The sequence below is a fragment of the Carlito syrichta genome, unplaced genomic scaffold (assembly GCF_000164805.1).
Source record: "Carlito syrichta isolate Samal-C Ts95f unplaced genomic scaffold, Tarsius_syrichta-2.0.1 Scaffold305237, whole genome shotgun sequence".
Taxonomy (NCBI): Eukaryota; Metazoa; Chordata; class Mammalia; order Primates; family Tarsiidae; genus Carlito; species Carlito syrichta.
The window spans coordinates 210,633-238,215 of NW_007249333.1; the positions used below are offsets into that span (position 1 = coordinate 210,633).

Sequence of the window (27,583 nt, forward strand, 5' to 3'; positions counted from 1 at the left end):
TCCTGCCCAGGCGGGTCTTGAACCCGTGGGCTCAGGCAATCCACTCACCTCAGCCTCCCAAAGGCACAGGATTACAGGCTGAGCCACCGAGCCCGGAAACTGTTTAATTTTTAACTGTGATGGGTACATGTAATGTCCTACTTACCATTCTCTTTACTAGAATATACCTTTGATATCATCATTTAAAACTTTAAAAAGAGACCAACTATTGCTTGAATAAAGAAATGTTGAATAGCAGGTTAAGTGCTCACTTCTAACAGGAAGGGAGAGGTGCAGCTAGGGAAGGATACACAGGGGCTTCAACACTATTGAATATTTTATTTCCTTAAATCTTGTGTCTCTGAAATGTCGATGCTTAAAAAAATAATAAATTCTGAACATTTCAAAGTCGTATATAGAAACTGCATAGGGTTCACTTCCCAAAAGGCAAATAATTTGATGAAAAAAAATTTGCTGTAGGCAAAACTCACAATGAAAGAACACTAGATGGAAAAACTGAAGTTGAATCAGCATTTACAAAATCTTTATACCTAAGTCCTATAAGAGACACAACACTTTAATTTTAAAATTTTTATGAGTTAAAAAGCTTTGTAACTTACCATCATAAACAAAGTAAGTTTCATCTTTGAAAACAAGAACAGCTGGCATCTCTTTTAGTGTCACGTACTATAAAAAATCAGAAGTTTAACTTTTATCACTAAAAAATTTTAATTGGTAGTTATAATTTCAAAAGTACTGAAAGATACCAGAAAACACAAACATACACAACAATAATGAAAAATAATGTTATAAACAGTTAAAAAAGTACAATCAATCCCAAACTCATCCAACAAATCAATGTGACTCTCTTTATACATCCCCTGGCACAGAGTCCTGTTTGCTCTGGTAAAAAACATGAATCATTCTGGTTAATAACAGACCTAAAGATGCCACCATGGTAAGGGATGGAAAACACTCTGAAGTGGCAGGGATTAAGAACACCAGGGAGCTGGGCTCAGTGGCTCACACCTGTAATCCCCGCACTTTGAGAGGCCGAGGTAAGAGGACTGCCTGAGCCCACAGGTTTCAGAACAGCCTGTGCAACAAGGTGAGACCTTGTCTCTACAATAAATAAATAATAAAAAAAGTACATACACACACACACACACACACACACACACACACACACACTAGCTGGGCGTGGTGGTGCATGCCTGTAGTTCCAGCTACTTGGAAGGTTGAGGTGGAAGGATCACCTGAGGCCAGCAGGTTGAGGTTACAGTGGCCGTGAGCATGCCACTGCACTCTAGCATGGGCGACAGAGTGAAACTCTGACTCGAAAAAAGGGATAAGGCATCAACCAGTCTATCTAGGTTTGGTCCTTCTCCACCACTCATGGGCTGTGCGACAATGACCTAAGGGAATTTGCTTCTTCATCTGCGAAATAAGGACACTGAGATAACCCACCTCACAGGGTAGTTATGAGTCATATTAGATAACATAAGTGAGAGCACTGCTTAAACTGGTAAACTGCTTTATAGACAACTTACAGTGGTATTAAGAGATTCATTCATAGAGTACTGCTGCCTATACCTGAGTTGTAGTCATTTTGAAAGAGTAAAACTATGGTCAGAAAATAAGTATCAGATCAGAAGACAAATAATTTGGGTAAGTCACAAAGAATTATGACATGAGCATGGTAATACTGAAAATAATGACAAGTAAATAAGTAGATGAAAAATGAAGTATTGCATATTGTAGGAAGTATTAAAAACATATTCTAGGTAAGTCTGCAATCTTCTTAAAACAAAATACTTAAACATTAAATATTTAAAAGTAATCAAATGTAATAATATGACTTGCTTTGTGAAAAAAATTTCAATTTTTTTAATAGCAGATTGATTACTATGAAAAAAAGAAAAGTTTCCTTGATTTCTTTCATGTTTCCCTTTAGTAACTGCCAAATTTCTCTGGTTCTTTTCTCATTAAAACTTTTCTAAAGGGAAGTCTATCCTTGTGGTCTCCACTTTCTTACCTTCCTTGACGTCTCTCAAATGCCACCAATGAGGTATTGTCCCCACTACTCCTCTCAAATTCTTCCTCTCAAAACCACCAACTTCCATGTGGACAAGTATCAGGGTTATCATCCTCATCTCATCTCCTTGATCACTTTGCAAGCATCCTACACAACTGGTCACTCCTTTTTAAAACACTTTATTGTGGATTTCCACTCATCTTTTATTCCCTTTACTATTTCTTCTCATTTTCCTTTGCTATCATCAGGTTCTAGACTCTTATTTCCTTAAAAAAATTGCACCCCGCCGGGCTTGGTGGCTCAGCCTGTAATCCCGCGCCTTTGGGAGGCTGAGGTGAGTGGATTGCCTGAGCCTGCGGGTTCGAGACCCACCTGGGCAGCAAGACCTCATCTCTACAATAAATCAAAAAATCAGCTGGGCGTGGTAGCGTGCGCCTGTAATTCCGGCTACTCGGAAGGCTGAGGTGGAAGGATCGCCGGAGCCCAGCAGGTCGAGACTGCGGTGGCCGGGAGCGGCCGCTGCACTCCAGTCTGGGTGACAAGAGTGAGACTCCAACTCAAAAAAAAAAAAAAAAAAAAAATTGCACCCCATGTCTAAGAAGTTTATTTATACAGCACTGATTTAACTCTAGACCCCTATGTCTTATTTGCTTATTTGACACTTGTATGTGAATGCCTAACATGGAATGCAGAATCAAATTAAAATTCAGGGCAAAGCCCCCCGCCCTGGTCCCCTCCCACTGTGAGAGCTATTCTGTCCTCTTAATAAATCCTGCAAAAAATAAAAAATAAAAATAAATAAAATGAAGTGACCGATTCAAAGCTTTTGATTAATCTCTCATTTTCCAATCATTTTCTTTTCAATATTTCCCAAGTTCATAGACAATCACATCTTCTACTTGGTCATTCAAACCAAAAACCTAGGAGTCATCATTGATTCATCCCTTTGCTTCCGTATCCGCAAGCTCTGACCATTCTACCTTCTAAACACAACCACCCTTTCACTTTTCCCCAACTCTCTCAGAAAGTCTCAAGTTTAAATTTCCTAGATTAATGCAAAAGATCAAATGACATTCCTGGATCTACTCTCACATTCATTCAACTCATTCTGCAAATAGCATTGTGTAATGTCCTTAACATGAACATCAGATCATGTTCCTCACCAACTTCAACCTCACCAAAGGCACTCCCATGAGTCCTAAGGCCTACTACACTGGCCTCTGCCCATCTCCTATATCACTGCATACTGTTCTGTTCCTCAAATAGCATGCTGTGTTCTCATCTTGGGCATTTGCATCATCTATTTCTGTTTCTGGAATAGTCTGTCCACAAATCTTTGCATGACTCCTTCACGTCAAGCTAAGTCCAGTTCAAGTATTTTTTTCTGACATTTCTTCATCAACCAGTCTAGATCATCCATTCTACTCCTATATGCCCCAACTATTACTGCCTCTTCATCTTTTTTTCATGGATTTTCTTATCATAGATTTGTTTACTGAGGATGAGTATCTCAATCTGGGACCCCAACGTACAACTCGTCCGCAACACACTAACTCACTCACACACACACACACACACACACACACACACACACACACACACACACGCAACATATTAACCCACCACCTGTAAGGCAATCTAAGAGTTTGTAGAATAACTTGTCATCAATACTATTATTTTAAAGAGAAAAAGAAATGCAATACCTAAATCCTGTGAATTTGATGGTATTTGTTTATTAATAATAATCAATATAATACCAGTAGCAGAGTTTAAATAAATCTGATGTAAATAAATCTGATAATAAAATCAAGTCATAATTTAAGAGATAAAATAGTGTCATTAAAATCCAATTTTAATAATTACCTCAGGAACCACTTCTTCTGACGCAGAAAAGAAGTATGTATATACAATCAATTCTGAAGCAGCATCTATGTACTTCTCCTATGAAAATATAAACAAGTCATTTAAAAATATTAAAGATCAAAATTCATTCTTCAGTAAACAATCAAGGTTACCTTATGCAGTTAGTAGTATTTTGCTACCTTACATACTTTAAGGTGAAAAATAATGTAATATAAGAAAATAAATTGCTTCTAAGGCAAAAGATCATTGTAACTAAGTGCTTTTATACGCATTCAAATAAAGTTCATTAAATATAATGCAAGTGCAATTCATATTATTAATTTAATTATAATTATTTAATTATAAAACAGACAATGAATGATGATGGTGATGATTACAGGAAGATGTGCACACACACAAACAAATAACCTTAAGTATACATGAAAATTGTAGTCTGCGGTCTGAAAGACTCAAAATTTTAAAAAAGCAGCACAAGATTTAAATAACTAAGTCAATAATAGGATAAATACTAAGTCAGGCAATATCTATCCACTTTTACTCACTTCTGTTTCATAAAGGCAAACACTTTAGAGGGTATACAAGAAAGTATTTTTATTATAAAAAATATTTATATTGAATTAAAATATTTCAAGTAAGAGCAGTATATGTTTTGAGTTTATAGTAAAGTCTTGGCTATATAGCAAATTAAATTACAATATATCTGCTTTTATGAATTCAAAGAATAAAATAATTTCATACTTTTAAAGGTGATTCTCCACCAATATAGACAAAAAATACACGATGTCTCTTTTGCACATGTTCAAACATTTGCTGACTTGGAAGTGGCCGAATTAGAGCTCTGTTTGAAAACAAAACAACAAACTTGCAATATGAACTAAAATGCATAATTTATTCATATTTATCCTATAGCTGATTATGTCTCATGTTATTAAGTTTTAATAATACATCAACTGCATTATAAGTACATCACAAAATCTACATAAATCTAATAAAACTGCAGCCCATGACTGGTACTGTAGCCTCATATTAAAGACAAAGTACCCATAATTTAATTTACCAGTTTCAACATAAGTGACAAGTACACATCCCTTCAGAGAGTACTATCATGACTAATATTTTGACAGACAAAAATAAAACTATCATTTATTTAGAGTGCACATCTAAATACAAAATAATTCATAATTAGTTTTTTCTCCCTTTCTTAAAATCATTCACAAAATATACTGTGAGATACTATCCCAGGAGTACACAGTACTACATTAAGAACATTTACATCTTACTCTACTTAAATGCTATACATATAAGTCTTAAAGTACTCTATACAGATTAAAATTCAAAAAGTTTTTAAACTATCATTAATTATTTTCAGAAAAAATAAAACAGAAAATGATAGTCAAATAGTACACAAGAACTTCACAAAGAGAAAAAGTTTTATTATGCAAGCATTTTCAGAGCCAAATAACTGAGAAATAAATTATATCAAAGTTATTACAAAACCTATCAGTTATAAAATATAAAAACTAAAAAGATTGTCTTCTGTTAAATATGCTGAATATTACAGAATTTTCACTCTACCAAATTTGTAAAAATAATAATATATTTTGCAAAGGCACACCTATTCTCAAAGTGTTCAATTCTTAAGAAGCATTGCATCACTTTACACTAGCCTCTATTTTAAATACTTAGTAATTAACTAGTAAATGATGCAACTCCAGAACCGACTTTTGAAATCTCTTTTGCAACAGAGAAACCTCCAGTTACATCAGGAGAATCCCTTATGTTTAGACTAAAACTCATTAAAAACTGCTAAACCATTAAAACAAATATAAATTGTGGGAGAATACAGTACATCCCACTAACACTCTCTTCATATAATAAAACGTTATCTCAAAATGTATTTATTTACAAAGAAAATAAAATATGTACCAATGAGAAAATACAGCAAAAATCAGACTAGTAAGCACTGAAAACTTTAATAAAAAATCTTTTCTAACCCTGTGAATTTTCTCAAATACTTTAAGACAGTATCACGCCACCAACAGATCCATTCTCTTTTAATTTACCTTAAAGCTATTTAAAGCTATCAATAGACTACATCCTGTTAAATTCCTAAGTGTGTATACTTTAAAGCCAGTAAAGACTAATGTAGCTTGATAAATATTCTCTTAAAGAATTGCCACATAATCACGTTAAATAATTGGAAGCACTGACTTTCTTAATGCTCCAGCAAGATATAGATTATAAAGAAAAAAAATACCAAGTTCAAACCAACAGGAAATGTTTATAGATGATTTTGTTTCCTTAACAGTAGAACCTCAGAGATCTGTAACTCAAATCGATCTTTGGGATTTAATTATGTCACACATAAAGCATAAAATGCAATGATACCTCACAATTTTGGCAACAGAACAGGTAATAAAGTATTTTAACTGTATCCAAAAAAGCATTTTCCAGTATCAAAGGGTAGGGATAAAAGTTCAAGTCTATTCAGAGCAATATTCTAGGGGTTCTCTTAAAACTCTGAACCAGGCAATCCAAAAGCAAAATTATTATGTGTCATAAAATAAAAATTAAGATTCACGAAGTTGCTATAAGTAATCAAAATTTTGAAAATGTTTTAAAAATTCCTTGGAGAAAATTCTTCTGTACACAAAATGAATTTAAATGTGAATATTAATAAGTATATAATACAAATCATGGTCCCTATTTCTTAAAAGTATTTCTTTAGATATGCTACTAAGTAAATAAACAAATTTTATTTAGGTAAGATACTAAAATATGTGTGTTCAATATAGTCTTCTAAAATATATTTAGTTTTCAAATACTAGAGGCCTTTCCTAATAACTTACCCAGATACTCTGTGAGCAAATTCAATAATATCATCTTTTGTTCGTGGTCCTCTATAATTATATGCCAAGTCCCCTTTTAATCTTAAAAAGAAAAAAAAAGATAAAAATTTGGATTATTTTAACTGTTTTAATAATCAATACTAACCAGTCTCTATTGCAATAAGTTACAGTATATAAAATAGTAAATGCAGAAGGGTTTTAGAAAGAGCACTTATTTGGCTTCAGAGAACCAGCAACTCAAAATACAGAAAAAAGAGGCTGTATCCTATTAAAATTGCATGAAATTGTTTTACTCTGTATTTGATAACTGCATTTTGTCTATGCCTTCCAAAAAGCACATTCACAGGCAAGAGTTTGGAAAATTTAAGCACTATGATTTACATGATTTTCCCTGTTGAAAGATAAATAGAAAGATAGGGAATTAAGAGTATTTTCGAATAGGCAGAACAATACCACATCACAATTCCAGGATAGATGCTCCAACATTATAGAGTAAAACAATGCATAAAAATAACTCTCCTAGAAAATTAGATAATTTTCCAAAAGTCTACCAATTAATCAAACTGTGGCTAATTAAATGAAATTTTAAAAAAGAAAAACTTGAAAGCACAACAGAATACCTGTAATTAAACAGAAGGGAAAGATGTTTTACTTAACACAAAAAGTAAAAGAGGCGTAGCAAACATTTTTAAAAAATGGGGGAAGGCAAAAAGTCAACACAAAACTCAAGATGTAATTTACTCAAACTTTAAAATGTTGAAAAAAATACTTTGTTATAAAAATAACTTGCAAAGCAATTTCTCATCTTCTCACCTTCCCAAATAAGTTTAATGAATAACATGAAGAAATTCAATAAAGTCTTGATTATAAAACAAGTCCTTTAGAACCAACAATGCCATTTTTCCAACTTGTACACTTTATTATACTGGATCAACACATACACATTAGAGTTAACATCCATCAACTTTGACTCTCTTCATTCCTTTTATCTCTAATGAAATAAGTCTATTCCAATTACACAAAAGTAAAATCTGTTAGGAGACTGGATTTTCAATGATAAAGCAGAATACACTCTTGTGCTACTCAATGGTAAAAGACATTTCATAATTTATGACTGTATACCTTGTCCTATACAGTGTGTGTTAGACAGCAAGCGTTCAAACACATTTACTGAATTAGCCATAAACAACAAAATTACTTAAATAGGAAGGAAAGCATACAGATGCAGACCCTCTCCTTAAACATACACTTCACCTAAAAAGAATGGCTGATCCCAAATCTTCAGTCCTCCAAGGAAGCTACCAGAAATTAATGCAATAAAACGTAAGTAGAGTGAACTAATAAAAATACACATATAAACATACAACACTCAACTTACAGCTTAATTGTTGGATAACCTCGAACTCCAAACTCTGAAGCAATGCCTTGATAAGAAAAAGAATAAATAATTCTAAATTTTTTAAAGTGAGAAACTAGGTAACAAACGAGCCTTTTACTTAAAATATATGTGTGTGTATATATATATATATATATATATTTTTTTTTTTTACAAACCCATATAAATATGCTTTCAAGTCTTAAGAAAAAATATAAACTCGCACAAAAAAGGAAAAAAAAATGACATTCTCATACAAAACAATTACTTAATAATCCAATCTGTGTTCTGCACAAAATGGTATGACAAAACAAGAAATAAATGTCAAAAGAATAGTTAGTTTATCTATAATGTATTTATTTTAAAAGATATTCTTGTTAAAAAAATACATAAAGTACTTCTTATTCAACTTCATTTCCAGGGACAAATATTTCTTCTAGGTCACATTTACTCCTCTTAAAAAAAAAAAAAGGTCCATCTTTCTTTCATATTTTCTAAGTCTTCAAAACCTGCAGTGTATTCTAATTTTAAAAACATAACTTGTATTTGCAAAATTACTTAATTACTACAGTCAATATATGATCAAAAAGCAACTTCATCTACTTATTTTAGGAGTTTCTTTTTTTGTGATAACAGAATAATTCTAATGATCTCAAAGTTTATTCTGAAATTCTCACATCAATTAAACTTAAAAATAGTTGGTACCATAGTGTCTTTAGATGAGAAAGAAGAAATAGCAACAAAAACAAGCAAATATCAATAGGGATTTAGGACTTTAAAAAGTATAGAAATCATATCCAAATTGATTCTGTACTACTTTTCAGCCTCGAAGGAACTAGGACAGGAAATAAGAAATAAATATTCTCAGTTAATGAACATTATAATACATATTTATCAAACTATACTGTGTTACTCACATGATCTCTCCCTTTGTAATTTTTTTAATTTCCAGTATATTTTCTAATCACAGTTGGGTACAAGGAAACTACTACTATATCTGGATTACGGTTTAAAAGTCAAAGTAATCTTCATTAATCTTTGGTTTCTCATCACACCTCACCGGTTCACAAGAATAAGGACAAAGCGAATAATGTCCAAAATCTCTCTATTTTCCTCTCAAGAGTTTCTCCCTTAAACATACACAGAGAGGTGACTGAAATGGTCTGAGCAGTGACTGACATGTATTTTCACAAGAGGTAGCACAAGCAGTGGAAGTAACAGATAAGAAGCTATGTTCTGAAGACACGGACCTGCCTCTGTACAGTCATGTGAACTAAGCAAGTATATCATTTATTGTGCTTGTCTGTGATTGAGGACTTAATTCTGTCAAGTATATTCTAATTGAAGACTGTGGTTATGGAGACTGTCTTCTTCCAAGCAAAAACCCAGAAATGATTTGGGGAGATTATATGAGTAAAGCAAGTTTTTAATACCCCCTTACCAAATTAAGGAGGCAGGTAAATATAAGCTCTCATTACTTTCAACTAAAACTCATTCAAAACTGTCAAAATGTAAAGACTAACAATTGATTGGAGGGGAAAAAGTTATATTCCACTAGTAATCCCTTTACATAATTTATTTTAAAATTTATTCATAAACAAGTCAAATAAAGATAATAAAGTATGCAAAAAGAAAATACACTGGTGTATTTCATCGCCTGATATTGTGGACCTCAAAACAGGCTTTGGAGAAAACTCCCAGCTCTGTACTTCACCTTATCGCTTCATTTCCTTGACCCAGTTTACACATCTAGAAGATGGAGATAATATCAACCAACCTAGAGCTCCTTGGCTCCTTGAACATTAACCTTCATTTCTGACAGAATTTTAATTGACAGTGACTTTTAAAACTTCAGTCTTAGCTTTATTCCTCGGGGGAATGGCAGTCTAGTATTAAAATTAAAATTTTTTTAAAATCACATAAGCAAAGGGTGGATTATAACCATGTAGTGACCCAGGATAGGATTCCAACTTCATTTATCATCTATGCAACAACTCTGGATATGTTTCTTAACTTCTCTGCTTCCCCTTCTGAGAATATTGCTCATCTTGCAGGATTATGGGTTGGGATTTCAAAATGAGAAATTAAATGGAAAATCTAACACAGATTTTGACCCACAAAATATTCTTAATGCTAGATCCATTTCCTTTCTCCTCTTGACCCTGATTAAATTAAGTAATTACCTGCTTGTACAACAATGTACAAATAACACGAATAAAAACTAACGTACAGAATATTTTATAACTGCTCTTACTATCCTTTAATTGCATCATGATACAATTTTGTGAGGAGGAGCAAATGGTGCTAATTCAGTTAAAGAAACTAAAATAGGAAGATCTGCTAACTTGTTTGAGAGCAAATAATGACTACATAGCAAAGCTGAGGCTGAAACTCAGTCTGACTTTAAGCTTTTTATTCTTTTTCATATTTGAGGAGAATGGTTTGAATAGAAACCTGAGATCAATTCCTTCACAAATTGAAGAATCCACTTACAACATGAGTCACTTCCTTGAAGTTTTGCAATTTTAAGTGTTCATAAAATGAGATTAAACATGAAGCCTTCTACTTCATTTGTTTTTTCCTTGAAATGATAAAAACTTGACGACAGAAGTATAAATGTGAATCATGGTGATTCTTCGATTCTAGAATTCTCTTTCTGACTTTGGTATGTGAAATTAGTCATTTCATCTCTAGTTACCTTCTGCTATCTGCTCTTTAAAATTAAAGAGGAAAAGAGACTGAGGAGTTAATCTGATATCCTTTTCAATTCAAAGAAACTATTTTTCTTAGAACTTATTGAGTGTCATTATGTATCAAATATGAAAAAGGCATAAAGTATAGCAGAAGTCTGCCATCATCTGAAGACATCTGGGTTGCCAAAACCAGTGGGAGAGGGGGTAAAAGGTTAGGAGAGAATATTACCAGTACCTAGTTGGCAGAGACCAGAGATGTTCCTAAACAACCTACAATGCACAGGAACCCCTCCTCCAACCAAAAAAAAAACCAAGAAACCCACCGAATTTTCTGGCCCAAAACTTCAATAGTGGAAGTTTAAGGAACCTTGAAAATACAGTCATGGACCAAAAAGAGCTTATAACCTAGAAAGGTAAAGTTAATTTGCAACAATAATCTGTGAAAGGGAAGTCGGAATAAGAATGCTATTGGCCAAATGCCACTGCCAATTTGCACAACAAAGAAAGGCAAAATATAAACTTTATTATAAAATGATGTCATACTTAGGTTGAAAAGTAAACAGAATTTCAGTGGTTCTATAATAGAAATCAGCAAGCCAAATAGGCAGGATTATGTCATATTTTAACTCCTAAATAAGAAACTTTTTAATATTTATTTTTGAAAGACTATGTACAAAAAGAGGCCAAAAGATATAATCTGAATGTACAAAGGACATTATACAACTCCTTATGCTATTTGATTATGGTATTATTAATTAAATCACGCATCAAGAAATTTGAGGTATAATTCCAAACACAAAGCAGGATAAATCATAACTAGTTCAAATTTCTCATAAAATATCTCCTTGATCTGTCTTTAAGTAGAAAATGCATCCATCGCTGACACTAAACTCTAAATAGCATAAGGCAATTTACTAAATGTTTATTGGTAGTTTGTCTCTTTCCACAAGAATGTAAGTTCCATAATAGCAGAAAGTTTATCATCTCTTTTACTCAGTGATGCATCACCAATGCCTAGAACATGCCTAGCATAGCCTAACATACGGTAAACGCAATAAATATCAACTAATTGAATGAACACTGACTCGACAACTTCTCTACAAAAAAAATGTTATTTTTTCAATACACCATTCAATTAGGGTTTACAAACAAGCACCACCATGCAAGTTGCAATATAAGTTGTGAGGGGCGGATGGAGGAAATTTGGTATTCCATATCCAATAAGTAAACATGCAACGTATATAAAAGCACTTCTCACAGTGCCTGGTAGACGGCGGTCCTAATTTATATAATTAGGACCCACTATTGGCAGTGAGCCGCTTTCTCTTTCCCAAAGCTAGATGGGTTTGATTGAGATAAATGTATGTTTCCTACACTGCAACCTCTACAGACCCTTTTCTCCTTTTAATTCAACACAATGTATAAAATAATGCTAAGTAAACAAAAAATAAAATTTACAATCATGTCATCAAAGGAAAAAAATTAAACCTCAGAGTAATTTATAAAAAATGCAACTTTAAACAGTCCTATCAAAAAGTACTTAAAAAGTTGCAAAATGTTTACAAAGCTTTAAAATCTATAAATATACTGCTTTTTAATCATAGCATTTAAAACACTTTCGTCTCTAAATTATTCAAGGAAAAAAACTTGACTATTTTTTCCCTAATCATAGTGCCACCTAATAAATAGTAGCACATGGGGCACTTAATACTGAAAAATAAACTAATGAATCAGATACTATAATAAAGAATTTGATAACGTAAACTGCTAATTATCACTCAAGTATCACATGAATACTTTACCATTAAGATTTTTACTGATTTACATGAACCATTTTCTCACTGTTCCTTAAAATTCCCACATTCCTTTATATGTCACTCTATGACTCCATTGAATATTTCAAGAGATCACAACAATCTGCTTTTTTTAAGACTTTATTACTCTTCTGGTTTTTTCATCTTTTTCCCTCTATTAGGCTGGAAGCATTTCCAGTACAAGCAGGATTTGTTTGGGTCTTCCTTTAATCTCTAGCTAGAGACTAGCACAGGGGTTGACAAATAACCATTTGCAAATAAATGTTAAGTATATAAATGAATAAATGCATCTATGAATAATTATGTGTGTAGGGTCTAATCAACATATATATCTGGAAACAAGAACTTACTTTCATGAACAACTTCTTAAACACTGTTAAAAGCTAATCTCAAGAAACATCGACTCAAGCATCCCTCCCTCCTTCCTTCCCTCTTTCTCTCCCTCCAATTTCCTGCCATTTATGTCTTCTCTCAAAATCTCAACACTTCATTTATTTGACTCAATAGTCCCAGCTCTAATATATCATCTACATTCTAGTTTCCTAATCACAAACATCAAGAAAGCAAAAGACCACACATTCAAAATAGCTGGTATCTTGAACACACACAAAATTAAACTTACTCGATTCCACATAGCCAGTGGTAGCATATCCTGAGAATCTTATACTATTATTCTGTATTGTTTTCTCTACAGTACAGAGCCGACCTATGATTTTACTCTTAAATGTCTATAAGAATTACTGTTTTCACTTCACTCTACTCCTACCACCTAACCATGAACTCCCAGCATCAACACCAGGACACAAAAAGATTGCCCTGTCTCTAAGTGCTCTTTTTTCAAACCTAAAAGTAGTTGCCAAAATATTTTTTACCATCTGCCTCTTCAAAAATGTATACTACCTCCCTATGGACAACTGATAAAATTCAAAACACTTTGAGACCTGGGAGGCTTGTAACAATCTGACATTATCCTTTATCACCATATATATGGAGTCACTGGGCTAGGGGGTTTTAAATAGAAAATATTAATATAATTTCCACAACCTTGAGGATTATCACTCTCCCTCACAGATACAGAAACTTAAAGGAGGTTAAGTACTTCCCAAAAAGCCACAAAAATAGGACATGGCAAAGCTGAGATTAAAACATAGGTCTGTCTTGCTCCAAAGTATAATGCTGATTTTCCAAAAAGAAATATACATTATATTTCCATTTTAATGGCTAACTACAGGAAAAGAAAATCTATATGTACTGAATATGAAGAATTTTACATGTGTTGCATCATTCAAACCTCAAAATAATCAGTAAAAGAATTACAATCAACTATTTACCGAAATGGAAACCAAAGCTTAGGGGTATTCAGAAACTTTCTCAGTGTTACACAGCAAAAGTAGCAAGCAGAGCCAGGATTTGAATACAGGTCTGCTTTTGGAAAGCCATGTTTTTTCCAAATTCCACAATACTTCATACTTCCTAAATTTAATTTCTTTTCCCATGTCCTTTAAGACAAATGTTGATGGAAAAAGACATATATTTTACGCTTTCTGGGACATATGGTTTGTCACAATTACTTAATTCTACTAGTAGGGCATGAAAATAGTCAAGGACAAGGGTAAACAAATGGGTGTGGATATGTTATAATGTAACAAAAAATCCCAGCACGACAGAATTGACCAATGGGCCATGCTCTGCCCACCTGCCATTTCATTCTATTCTCTGGTACACGCTCATTAAGTTTATTTTCAGCTTTATGATTTTGCTCTAATATTCTTTCTAATGTGAACATCTTCCTGGGCCTCACTTCTATTTATCCTAACTCACTCAGCTCATCCTTCAAGTTCCTTTCTTTTTCTCTACCATGCCATCTCAGGCTATTTAGACAACAAATTCTCATTCTTAACTCAGTAATATCAATGGTTTAACACTCAACTTACTGTAGCTGCCTTATGTAAAGTTGATTATCTAGACCAGGCTCAAAGTAGGAATTATAGCTTAAATGCCTATGTTAGGTACATGATTTAACATATATTACACATTACATATTCAGTGGCTAATTCATTTGACTCAAAAAGTATACAGTCTTAAATTATTAAGATAATTTTAATTTTACATGAGCCAAAACAATCCTCCTTTCACCTGAATACTGTTGCATATAATTAAAAAACATTTTTCCTATGAGAACAGTAAAACAATAAACTAAGTAAAGGCTTACTAGAATAGGAAGTAGCATCCATCTTTCCAACTTTAACTGGAGAACCAATGCTTTTCATCTCAAGACCAACTTCATTCCAAATCGGTTCCAGTTTTTTACAATGGCCACACCATGGTGCATAAAACTTGTTCAAAAAATAAAAAAATAACCATTAAAATGTGCTACTACAAATATCAATCTTAATATTTAAAGAATCTCTCAGACTAAATGCTTTACTAATGCTTTAGATAAACATTTAAATATAATTTTTAAAGTAGTTGCATAACAAAAGATAAAACACACACACATAAACCTAGATAGATTCACTCCTAGTATATTCCAAAACTGGTATTATCTAAAGTTCATTTAAAAGGACTACTGATACCAACTTAAAACAGATATATGATTTATAATTAAAATGTTGTTGCTTGTGAGTGAATGTGTCCATGTTCTATATAAAATGAAATCAATAAAACAAATAAACATACATACACCATAACACATGTACACCTTCTAAGTGTTCATGATAAACATCAATCTATTTCTTTTATAACAACTCGAACACAGTAGGTGGTTTTGCTGACTTTCATTGTAACCACTGGCAATACATGGGAGATCATTAAGATGAATGGTATGGCACAGAGACAAGTCAGGTTGATTAAACTCAAGTCACAGTCTTTCATTCTTCTTTAGAATCACCAGATGGTGGGGGTAACTCTTAGGTTCCCCTAGTTAAGTGGTATAGCAAACCACTTGTTGTACTTCCATAAAATAAGGTTTTTTAGCTTTAGACTATGGAAATGTTCAAACACAGAAAGAGGAGAAAAGAATCAGACAATGGATCCTCACGTCCCATTGTGTAACTTCAATAACTGTCAACTCTGTCATTCTTATCCCATCTCTTTTGCTACTACTCTACTTTTTGCGGAGTCATGTTAAAATAAATCTCATCTATCACAGGGTATAAATATAATCCAAACTTGAAATGGAAGATGAAACTTAATTTTGTTCACTGTTAAGATAAAAATATGATTTTGACCACTAAGTGATATTAATATACTCAGTATCTTGAAAAATGTAAGAAATAAAAGTGAATTGTGTAATAAAATCATACCCTGTATTCCTAATATAGAATTCCAACAGTTGCCCTATTATAAGATATGTTTCTAGATTCCAGCTTCCCTTCTTAATGTCTCACCCCCAGAATTTTCATCAAAAATTAGTTTCCTTTTGAACAAACTTAGAGCTCTGAGGTTCATTTAATATAAAAACTCAAATGTAATATTTGGGAAAACAAGTTGAATATATACCTAAGCACTAATTGTATACTGCCATCTTTAGAAAGAAGAAACCATAATGTAAAGAGCAGGTAATTAGCATACAAAATTTACATACTCACATCTACAAGCCAAATGTCATCTTTTCGATTTTCTTTAAACCTAAAAAACAAAAACAAAAAAGCAAATCTTTGATTATATGCTCATATCCACTTTACAAGTGTATAGTATAGATAGGGATAATAAATTGATAAAACAAGAGCATGGAGAAAATTCTTTCAATAAATTTTTAATGTAAGATTTCTACCCAGTGACCTCTAAGCCCTATCCTACCCATTAAACATCTTAAGAATAAAAGTAGAGAACTGATCAACAATAAATAATTAGAAGGAAAAAAATCCAACAAACAAAATTAAAGTAGGACTTGGTAGAAACATAAATATGCCTAATTGCCTCACCTTTCTATTACATTTTACATGATGCAGAAAAGCTAATGCAGCAAGCCTGAAGCTGCTATGCTTAGAAAGACAAGCTTGCAAGGCTGGTCTTTGGTTGGCAACGGGTAACTTGAGTTTTAGGAGGGTTTCCACCATTTTCCAGTAATGAGGCTCAGTGATCACAAAATGTCTGTGAAAAGAACCAGACTGGGGAACTGCTGTATTGAGATTCCAGACTGTTCCCTTGAGATGTGTAGTCCAGGCTGGGGTAATCTTGTATCCCACAATCAGCAGGTTATGCCTGACCTTTAGCTGTCCATTAAAATGCCAGGCACGGTGGCTCACACCTGTAATCCCAGCACTTTGGGAGGTGGAAGCGAAAGGATCCTGAATTCAGGGGTTTGAGACCAGCCTGGGCAATATAGCGAGTTCTTGTCTCTACAATACATCAAAAAATTAGCCAGCTGTGGTGGCGCACACCTGCAGTTCCAGCTACCTGGAAAGCTGAGGCAGAAGGATCACCTGAGCCCATTAGGACGAGGCTGCAGTAGCCATGAGTGTGCCACTACACTCTAGCCTGGGCAACAGAGTGAGACTCCAACTCAAAAAAAATAAAGAAAGAAAGAAGAAAAGCTCAACCACTCCTGTGGATTAGGAGTAATACAGAGCATGAAGAGTCCATTGTATACTCCATGATTGGGGCCACTAATGTGTGGCTTGGGTCACAAATTCAGGACCATCATCGGATGCAGTGTTCTCAGGGTACCTGAACAGGAAACAGGGTGGTCTTGTGGGACCCAGATAATGGGGCCCAAGTCAGTGGAACACATGGTGATAGGTAAGACAAACCCAGAGAAACAGCAACTGTAGTCAGAATCTAGAGGAACACCAAGGACAGGATGAGGGGCCCACCATATTCTATCTGCTGAGAATGCCTGGCCCCGTGGTTTGGTGGATCTGTCCCAAGGCAGTATTTTTAGCCTTGACCAGGGTCTGACAAGCAGGACAGCTTTTTCATGCTGCTATGGTGTCTTCTCACAACAGTGGCAGTCCATGCATTCTGGCAGAGTCTAGGATCCTGTCTGAATTTCCACAGGACTTCTCTTGTGAATACAGGAAGCAACTGGCTGCACATCTGCTTGCTCTGGAACAAGGTACAATACAGTTTCCACGTTTAGCTGACAAGCACGTTATACTCTTGGTATGGTCTTGGTAGAGGTCCCCTTTGTCAGCATAGAGTCCTCTCTTGTGAACATCCACATGGATAACAAAATGATTATCAGGCATGGAGCTTCTTCCGCCTTCTCAGGTAGTTGCCACCGCTAGAGCACTCTTAGGGAGGAGATCTGAGTGAGGCAGCCCACAAGGCACTACGTGTAAAAAGATTACCTCCTCCTTAACAACAGTTCCTTTCAGAATTAAAAGTTTCTATAAGTGATCCATTTGCATCCCCAAGACTCATCAGCATAACTGGCCAAGTGCCCCATGGGACCCTCAGGCTTTTTCTTCCAGACCAGCACTGTAATCAACTGATCACCCTCTCACCCCACCTATTTAAGGGCAACAAGCTAGACTGAAAGTAACAATCAAACCTTTATTTATTTGCTGTGACAGTGTAAACCAAGGGGTAAAAAAGAAGCACCAGCTCCTCGGGTGTCATCCCCGCCCCCCCCCCAGGTAGAGGTCAAGTGGATATAACACAGACAGAAAAATTTATCTCACTGCCTAGGAGTAATGGACCAAAGGATTCTGCCTCTTTATGGGGAGTGAGAGAAAAAAGGACTAGGAGTAGAAAAGTGCCTCAGCTGTGGCCTGTGATAAGGAGGTTGTGGCAGAGTTTCCTGGGAAATGCCTCTCAGGTGGTGTCCCCAACAAGGAGGCCTCCAAATAAAGGCCATTACGTTAGGAGTGCAGACACACCTAAGAGCATGGATGGTCTGGAAGGCCTGAGCCCTTGACAACACCTCCCTCCAGAGACTGCAATGCACTGATTGTGCACCATATTTGGTGTGGGGAGAGCACCTTCCCCCACGAGGCCCGCAACAAGCCTTGTGAAATGTCTAAGGTCCCAGCCTGAAGAATCAAACATAGAATTTTAGTCTGGAGTTGGAGTCCTCACCCACTATAAGCAAGGCCTTGAGATTAATGCTGTGATATTATGAAGATAAATATAGTGTGGTTACCAAATTCCAGTACCCACTCAACATGATTAAAGCAAAAACACACAATAAGTAAAAGTAAAATGATTTTTAAAAAAAGAATTGCAATATGGAAGGATTTGCTAGTTTTTTAATCTTAAAACTATTAGTAAAACTCTTCTGATCACATTTCCATTTTGTACATATATGGAACTTAGAACAACTGAAAAAATAATTAGGAATATATAAACATTGGTCTCCCTTATTATTATTTTCTTCTCTTGTTTACAATCTCAGTATTGGATGTCTTAGTCTCCGTCATTAAAAGATTAGATTCACACGTAAATATTCAGTTGGACAAAGTTAAAACGCTGTTTAAACATACTACACATATATATACTCACGATTCATCTAAATCTTCTACAAATGCTCTACAGAAGGCCACATCAAGTAAAACAACTAGAAAAAAGAGAAGACAAAATGTACACAATAAATGCTTGGATTCATTATTTGGCTTATGTTGTATGCTTAGACACCTATAACATATTTTTGACATTTTTTGGTCTACTAAAAAAAATTCATCAGGGATCTATCCCTGGATAGAAGTGACGCAAAAGCATAAGCAGCTCACCCATTTAATACTTACTCTGCATGCAACCATATTGTAACCAGCAAGTTCTACGTAGATTAACACATCTAATAGTTACTTCTACATATTTTCACTCTTTTTTTCTTTTTACCAATCTATCACTTTGAAATAGTAAGATAAAGCATTCATCTACATTTCCTTTTCTCTAGTAGTCATTATCTTTTGGGTAAAAACTCCAAATGTCCAAGTACTATTTTCTTTCCCCCAAAATACACAGAAACAACATCGGGTTACATCGCTAATGCTTATTCCGGAGCAGTGCCTGGACTCCAAAAGGTTGCTGACTAAGTGAGCAAGCCACAGTGAGAACCACGGTACCCCACGCTGACAGGCGGCGGCTGAGAAAGGCTGACACACACTCTGGTCACTTTGACACTGTACAATTCCGGCGGTCTGACCGTGATCTGTCCTTGCCCATCCCTCGCTCAAGCCTCGGCGGTCTCAATCCTTCAAACGTGACAAGACTCGGAACCTAAAGCCAAAGCAAGAGCTGGCCCTAAGTTGGGACGCTGGCATCCGACTCGCCTCGCAACGGAGGAAGCGCTACCGAAACTTCATGCCACGATGAGACAAAGGTCAAACAGCCGCCAGCCACATCTTCTCCACGTCGGAGGCTGGGTCTCCGGCACAGCCCGGGTGGAGGAAGGACCCCGAGGTAGCCGGAGGTGCAGGACGGCGCGGAGGGTCCCGCAGGAAGCGACCAGGACGGGGACTGGGCGGTTCATCTCCGCGGTCCCTGCAGGCCTCGCCCCCGCCCCGGGCTCCAGCCCGGCCCCCAAGCCCCCGCCAGGTCCCCACGCACCCGTCGGCACCGCCCATGCGCTCCCGTTACCTGTGGCGCAGAGTCCCAAGGCGGCCCGCCGGCTCCTCCGAGCTGCCATGCCCGCCGTGGAGAGCTGCAGAAGCCGACTCAACGTAGGGGGGAGAACGAGACACCGGCGCCCGCGGCCTGTCCGCCCGGAAGGGGAAGCCGAACGGGAAGCCGAACGGGAAGCTCTGCGATGAGGATGAGGGCGGGGGCCGGGGGCGGGGCACGGCCTCCGTTAGCCTCCAGGACCCCGCCGGCTTCTGCCACTGAGCATGCGCGGGACTGGCACGCATGCGCGGAACTGAGACGCACGCGCAGTGGCGTCCCTAAGAATCCTCTGCGCTCTCGGCCGGCTAGAGGAGCGTGGGAACTCGCCGGGGAGGGGGTCCTTTCCTGTTGGGGGCGGAGCGATGTGGGTATTGGGGGTGTTTTCGGGATCGTAAATGTGGGGGGAAGTTAGTGCTGAAGGTGGGCTAGGCTCCGAGGATGCTCTTCGAGGTTTAATTTTGGCACATGATTTACTTGCTACGGGGCCGTGAGCGCACTTGCGCGTTTTGATGGTCGGTCAAATTCTCCCAAAGAGGCGTGCGTTAGCGGAGGGTGGGAGTATTGCTGAGCTGTTCGGCACTCCGTGTATTTCTGGAATGTGTTGGGGCTGTTCTGTGAACCTGTTTGAAAAACAGGGCATCTCGCTTATAGAAGTAAAGTCCTTTAATGCATTTATGCCAACTGGAGGAGTTCCTCTTGAAAAGTCTTGAGAGTCCCGCTTTCTCTTGAAGCCTGAGAAAATGAAGTTAAGCATCGGATCTTTTTGGATGGCGATGTTTCCTGATTATTTGGGGACTAAATAAAATATTTGTATTGCTGCCTCCTTTTTTTTTTTTTTCCTACGCGACAATGATTTATCAATACGGTGTACTTTTATGTGATGGTGCCTGGGGCAGTCATTACGAGACTTAGATGAAATGTGTGCAGAACATAAGGTACCAGAGAATTTAGATCAAACCAATACTTGTAAACGTATGAGAACAGGCGAAAGGGATTGTGATGTCAGCAGGTTCACCTCAGAATGCCAAGGGGCAGAGGTCTTACAAAACATTGCTGTCCCTAGAAACTCCAAGATTAAATTACAATCTGATTGAGAGCAAGCCCTAGGTGTCACCAGCCTTTTTGTGCATCTAGCAAATATTTTTTGAATAAAAAAAGTAGACTAACGTATAAGATAACTATTAAAGTGATGGGAGTGTTCTATCAATGGTATTAGAATAGCTTTCTATTAATGCCCCAGACTTGCTACTCTATTATGCAGAAACTTTCTTGGCAAGGTGTCTGAATGGCCGCATCTTCTATTGTTTTTTCTATCTCATTTATTTCAAAGTTCTCTGTATTCCATAGCTTGTAAAAATCATTTCTTTTAGAATTTGCAGTACAGCTTAAATGAGTGTGTGGAGAACAAAAATTTGTTGACCTAGATCTCTCCAGCAGCACAGCCAATAAACACAAGTGGCTATTGAGTTCTTGAAATGTGGCTGGTGTGGCACAGTCACTGAATATTTAATTTTAGTACATTTACAAACTGACTTGATTCAGTTATTGGAAAGCTTTATGGTTGCTAAATAGGGGTATGTGAGTCTACTTTTTAAAGTGTAAATTTTATGAAGTCTAAGTACTGATCAAGTATTATTTATTTATTTATTTATTTTAAAGATATGGGGTACAGTTCAGGATTACGTGTACAAATGGTAATTGTACAGGTAAAGTTTGGGCCTGATTATAAATTTTAGAGCCTGTAATGAGATATCCTTTAAATGTAAAATATACATGGGATTTTGATGACAATATAAAAATGTAATATATTTCAACATATTTATATTTATTATAGGTTGATGTGATAATAGCTCAGGTATAATGAAATAACACAATATATTAGAATTAATTTTACCTGTTTTATTTTTCAATGTAGCTACTTGAGATTTTAAAAGTACATATGTGGTTTAAATTATATTTTCACTGCACATCACTGATCTAGGCAAGCTGAAATGTTTAAAGTAATTAATTAATACAGGTTATAAAGTGATCAAACAAAAACTTTCTAGAGTTTTTGTACAAAAACAGTCTAAATTTCTGTATGTTAAAATGTATATTCAGCCGGGCTCGGTGGCTCAGCCTGTCATCCTGCACTTTGGGAGGCTGAGGTGAGTGGATTGCCTGAGCCTGCGGGCTCGAGACCCACCTGTGCAACTTGGCGAGACCTCATCTCTACAATAAATCAAAAATCAGCCAGGCGTGGTAGCGCATGCCTGTAATTCTGGCTACGCGGAAGGCTGAGGCGGAAGGATCGCCGGAGCCCAGCAGGTCGAGGCTGCGGTGGGGAGCGGCCACTGCACTCCAGTCTGGGCGACGGAGTGAGACTCCAACTCAAAAAAAAAAAAAAAATGTATATTCAGTGAGTTCATAGTACAATACAGAATAACATTTTTTAACTAATGAAAAATATAAGCATTTTCCTGCTTGTCTGTCATCTGAAGTGACAGTGAATATCTTTTGAGACTTAAACATGTTCATAATTGTGACAAGGGTTTTTCTTTAAATAACTTTCAGATGAACTACGTTTATACAGATTAATGCCTTGTATATTTTACATACATGTTGCTGTAGTCTAAATGTGTCCCCCAAATTTCATCTGTTGAAACTTAATTGCCAATATATGAAAAGGTGAAGCCTTTTGGAGATGATAGAGTCATGAAATGAAACCCTCATGAAAGGGATTAGTGACCTTATAAAAAAGGTTGAGGGGATCATCTTAGTTCTTTCCCTCTTCCACCTTCTGCTATGTGAGGCCACAACAAGAAAACACTTAATCTGCTTACACCTTGACCTTGGACTTCCCAGCCTCTAGAACTGTAAGAATAAATTTCTACTGTTTGTAAATTACCCAGTCTATGGTATTTTGTTATAGCAGCAGCAACCAGCTAAGACACACATCCTCACTAAAAGTTATGTGTAAATAAGAATGCTTGTTGCAGGACTGTTTGTAATTATGAAAAAAAACCAACTCAAATGCCTAATAGTAGAATCAATAAATTGTGTTGTATTCCTATACTACATTGGAATGGGAATAAATGAACTTTTGTATAGAAACTACATGAATGTTTATCGTGAACTAAATATAGAACAAAAGAAGCCAGAAAACAAAGGTACTATACATGAGGTACTATACATGAGCTCAAAAACAGGCAAATGAATCAATAGTGTTAAAAGTCAGAACTATAGGTAAATGTCCTGATCTGGGTGTTGCTTGCAAAGATGTGTTCACTTTGTGAAAATGCACTGAATTGCACCCTGTAAGGGGGCTCTAATAATAAAAGCTTAAAATAAGAATGGATAAAGTTAAATGAATTTATCCTTTGATAGAAAAAATATTTTATAGTGTTAAGCAGTGATTCTCAAATTTTAGTAAGCATCAAGTTACCTGGAGAGCTTGATTTAACACAGATTTCAATCAGTCCCTAGAGCACTTAATTTAGTGAGGCCCATCAGTTACATTTCTCACAAGTTCCCAGGTGATTCGTTTGTTTCTGTCTCATATTTAGTTGTGTTGAGGGAATATAAATTCAGACAATACCATTCAGTTTAGATTGGTTTGAGTAAAATATGTTTAAAGAAATGATGGGGAAAAAATCTGTTGTATTTTGGTCACAATTATTACCATCATTGTTTATTAAGTATGCTAATTAACAATATTAGGGCCAAAAGAGGAACAATAGACAGCAGAAGTTAAAAAGGTAAAGAACAACTTTATGAAATAATATTTATGAAAACTTAAAATTATAAAAACATAACCAAAATTGATTTAAGAATGAAAAAGACTTAATAATTAGATAGGCATTATATAAATTGAACCAGAAGCTTAAAATTATACCATTATAAAAAAGTAAGGATGGATTTGGTGGCTCAGCCAGTAATCCCAGCACTTTGGGAAGCTGAGGTGAGTGGATTCCCTGAGCCGGCAGGTTCGAGACCAACCTGGGCAACTTGGTGAGACCTTGTCTCCATAATAAGTCAAATATTAGCCAGGCGTGGTGGCGCACGCCTGTAGTTCTGGGTACTTGGAACGCTGAGGCAGAAGGATCACCGGAGCCCAGCAAGTTGACGCTGGGGTGGCCTTGAGTGTGCCACCGTACTCCAGTCTTGATGACGGAGTGAGACTCCCACTCAAAGGAAAAAAAATTAGGCTGCATTGACTTAGGCCTAGACCTAAACCAACATCTGCTACCCATCTTTATGGAAAAAAAAATTATCTGTTTGTATTAGTCATATTCTCCAGAGAAAGAAAATCAACAGAAGATTTATTATGAGAACTGGCATATGCACTCATGAAGGCCAAGGACTCCTATAATCTGGCACCTATAAGCCAAAGAATCAGAAAACCTGTGGTGTAATTCAGTCCAAGTCCAAAGGCCTGGGAGCAGAGGTTGATGGTGTAAGTCGAGGTCTGCGTCCCAAAGCCCAAGAACCAGGAGTGCAGATGTCTGAGGACAGGAGAAGATAGATGTCTCGTCTCAAGCAGAGAGAGTGAATTCACCTCCCTGCATCTTTTTTGTTCTGTTCAGGCCTTCCGTGTATTGGAGCATGCCATCTGTTTTACTCAGTTACTCATTCAAACTGGGGAGTGCCATCTGTTTTACTCAGTTACTCATTCAAACACTAGTCTCTTCCAGAAATGTCCTCATAGATACACCCTGAAGTAATGTTTTAGTGGCTATTTGTGCATCCCTTAGCCTAGTTCAGTTGACACATAAAATCAATCATTACACTGTTGTTACAAACTCTTCCAGAGAATTAAAAAATAGGGAACACTCACCAATTTGTTTAATGAGGCTAGTATAAACTTGTTACCAAAACCAGGGGAGCCATGTGTACAAAATAAAATATACATGCCAACTTCACTTATGAACAAAAATAGAAACAGTGTTCTGAAAAAAGATAGCACATTAAGACCAAATTGGTTTTTATTTCCAGAAATGCCGGCATGGTAAAATTAGGGGAAAATAATAAATGTAATTTTCCATAGTAACACATTAAAGGTAAAAACATAAACCCCTCAAATAAGTGCAGCAAAAGAATTGTATATATTTCAACCACAATCATAATAGTAAATTAGTACTAGGAAGAGAATTTTATAACATGCTATCCTGGAAAGGTTAATTTCCAGCAGTTCTGAAATTATCTTGAGCTGTTTTGCTAAATTTCTCTCATATCACCAACTTCTGGTCAATATCCAAAACACTGCTTTTGTAACCATGGAACCAAGGATCCAAGGAGTTTTCAGGTGGTTTCTACCAGCTTGTCAGCATTGTTTATTAGAGTGAGAAGGATGTTTGCATTTGGCCTTAGTGAAACTTCCAGAGAGTTCTATTATCGAGGCTGAATTTGTAGCATGAACACAGTGTACATATGAAACCACAAAAATATTTAAAAACTCAGCTAAGACTCTGCTTTGAGCTCCCAAGTTCCAAAATGTTCTGTTCACATGTGGGCGGTTCCTGTTGTAAGAAAGTGCATACACCCATGACCCTTAAAGAAAGAAGAAGCCCCCAGGCGCTTACTGAGAGAGGGGCTTTGACTATGATCTTTATTTGAACATCAGTGCTATGTTTATCCTTTTGCTACCATACCATGTTGATTTGTAAGCATTGTTGTGTGGAGTTCTGTGAATCTTTCTAAGTAAGCCTCCTTCTCTGTCGTCTTTAAATAACACGGCAGGCATTATTTAAAAAGAATAAGGATAAACTATTGATGCAGAGGTGATTGCCAAGCTAGGTTTGAAGTTGCACAGTGTTTGGAATCAGTCACTGTTAATAAGACTGAATTCCAGGAACTAGCAAAATTAAAAAAAAAAATGCAGACTGTTGGCAAGGTAACTAAAAATTCAGCTCCTACCTGTTGCTTTTAGTATTAGCAAAACTGAAAGTATTCTGAATCTACTTTGGTTGAGCTTTCTCCTCCTCTCTGGCTGGTAAATGAAACCCCAGCCATGGGAACTTAGACACTATAACTTTTAATGAACTAACTAAACCTGAGAGACAGACCCATGACAATGAAGAAAATAATTCTAATAGGGTGAGTTGATAATGGAAGACAGGGAGCCACCGTAGTAAGCTATTCAGTGAAGGAATAGGGTATTTTGTTCAATGTTACAAGTATTGTCCTGATAAAGCTTCGCTCAAATAGCTCCTGAGGATTTAGATCCTGGCTCCTCTTTTGGATGCTATTTTTGCGGGGAGAGATCAAGCAAAAGTCCATGCTGACTGGAATGGATTAAGGGAGAAGACAGTCATTCCCAGAGAAGGCTTATTGCTCCACCCCTCCCTACTCATTAAACGGTCTACTGAAGCTGCAGAATGCTGCTGATGTGGACATTACTGGATTGACTATATGACAATGAACAAGCTCCCCGTGGGATGCCCCTTACCCAGGCTGTGATGAAAGAAGCCCCACCACTGTGATCACCTATATGATTGTGCTCTTGGGACCTAAAGACAATTTAAAAGAGGCAGTTTGGGATTTTTTATCCCAGCTTCTTCCTATAACAGACATCAAGATAATACAAATATTAAGGTTAACAAAAAAAAGGAAATCAAGAAACAAAAAGATCAAGGATTCAGGATCCAATGATATAGAAATCTTCAGACAATGATTAATTAAAAATGTCATAAAGAGGGAAGAAATTGGTAGAGTGCCCACCAAAACCTTGATGGAACTTTTTTAGGAAGCCAGAGAAGCACAATTTATTCTTTTTAAACGTCCTAAGTTGTAAAAATATCAAAGCAGATACTCTTGACTTATCTAAGATTAGAGGAATTTCAGATAGAGAAAGGTTCTCATGAGCTGCCAGCATTGAGTCCCAAGACACCTGCTTTTAATACTAAGGCACCATATTAGTTTTCTATTGCTGCAGTTTAAAACAACACAACTTTATTATGTTGCACTTCTGTAAATGAGAAATCCAGTAACCTAATAAAACTTGTCTGCAAGTTTGTTGCCACTGAGAAAGGCCAGTAGATCACAGAGACTGACAGTGGTCCCTGGGACTCCATTAAACAGTGACCCTAATAGCTTCAGCATCCCCTATATGGTCCATGCTATCTAACTGCTAAACAGACTGTGGGATCACGGAGACTGATAGTGGTTACTGGGACTCTATTAAACAGTGGCCCTAATAACTTCAGCATCTCCTATATGGTCCAATTTATTTAACTGCTAAATAGACTACCCAACAAGCTAAAGGTGATCAGTTTTCTGTAACTGACCTGGCTAATGCTTTTTTCAATATTAGTTGCTAGGAAGAGTCCACAATGACATGCACTCATGTGAATTGCTTTCCAGTAGATATTTGCCTCAAGGATATTTGTACTTCTCTGAGTATTGCTGCAATTTGGTGAGACAGATCTAGACAAATACAGGGACCGAAT

General features: G+C 36.3%; 1 protein-coding gene across 2 annotated transcripts in view; it reads right to left on the minus strand.

Annotated features, from left to right (window-relative positions):
- TMX3 (thioredoxin related transmembrane protein 3) overlaps window positions 1-20,263 on the minus strand; it is a 41,782-nt gene extending 21,519 nt beyond the window's left edge. The window contains exons 1-9 of one of the 2 annotated variants that reach the window (XM_008061387.2): window positions 20,133-20,263; window positions 19,056-19,110; window positions 16,199-16,238; window positions 14,821-14,944; window positions 8,105-8,150; window positions 6,727-6,807; window positions 4,616-4,715; window positions 3,878-3,955; window positions 600-666 (exon numbers count right to left, since the gene is read on the minus strand). In XM_008061387.2, coding sequence (XP_008059578.1) covers window positions 600-666; window positions 3,878-3,955; window positions 4,616-4,715; window positions 6,727-6,807; window positions 8,105-8,150; window positions 14,821-14,944; window positions 16,199-16,238; window positions 19,056-19,110; window positions 20,133-20,181 — 640 coding nt within the window. In that variant the 5' untranslated portion in view covers window positions 20,182-20,263. The remainder of the gene's footprint in view (window positions 1-599; window positions 667-3,877; window positions 3,956-4,615; window positions 4,716-6,726; window positions 6,808-8,104; window positions 8,151-14,820; window positions 14,945-16,198; window positions 16,239-19,055; window positions 19,111-20,132) is intronic. The other variant, XM_021714108.1, reaches the window with a different exon arrangement.
- Between the last annotated feature and the right edge of the window lie 7,320 nt (window positions 20,264-27,583).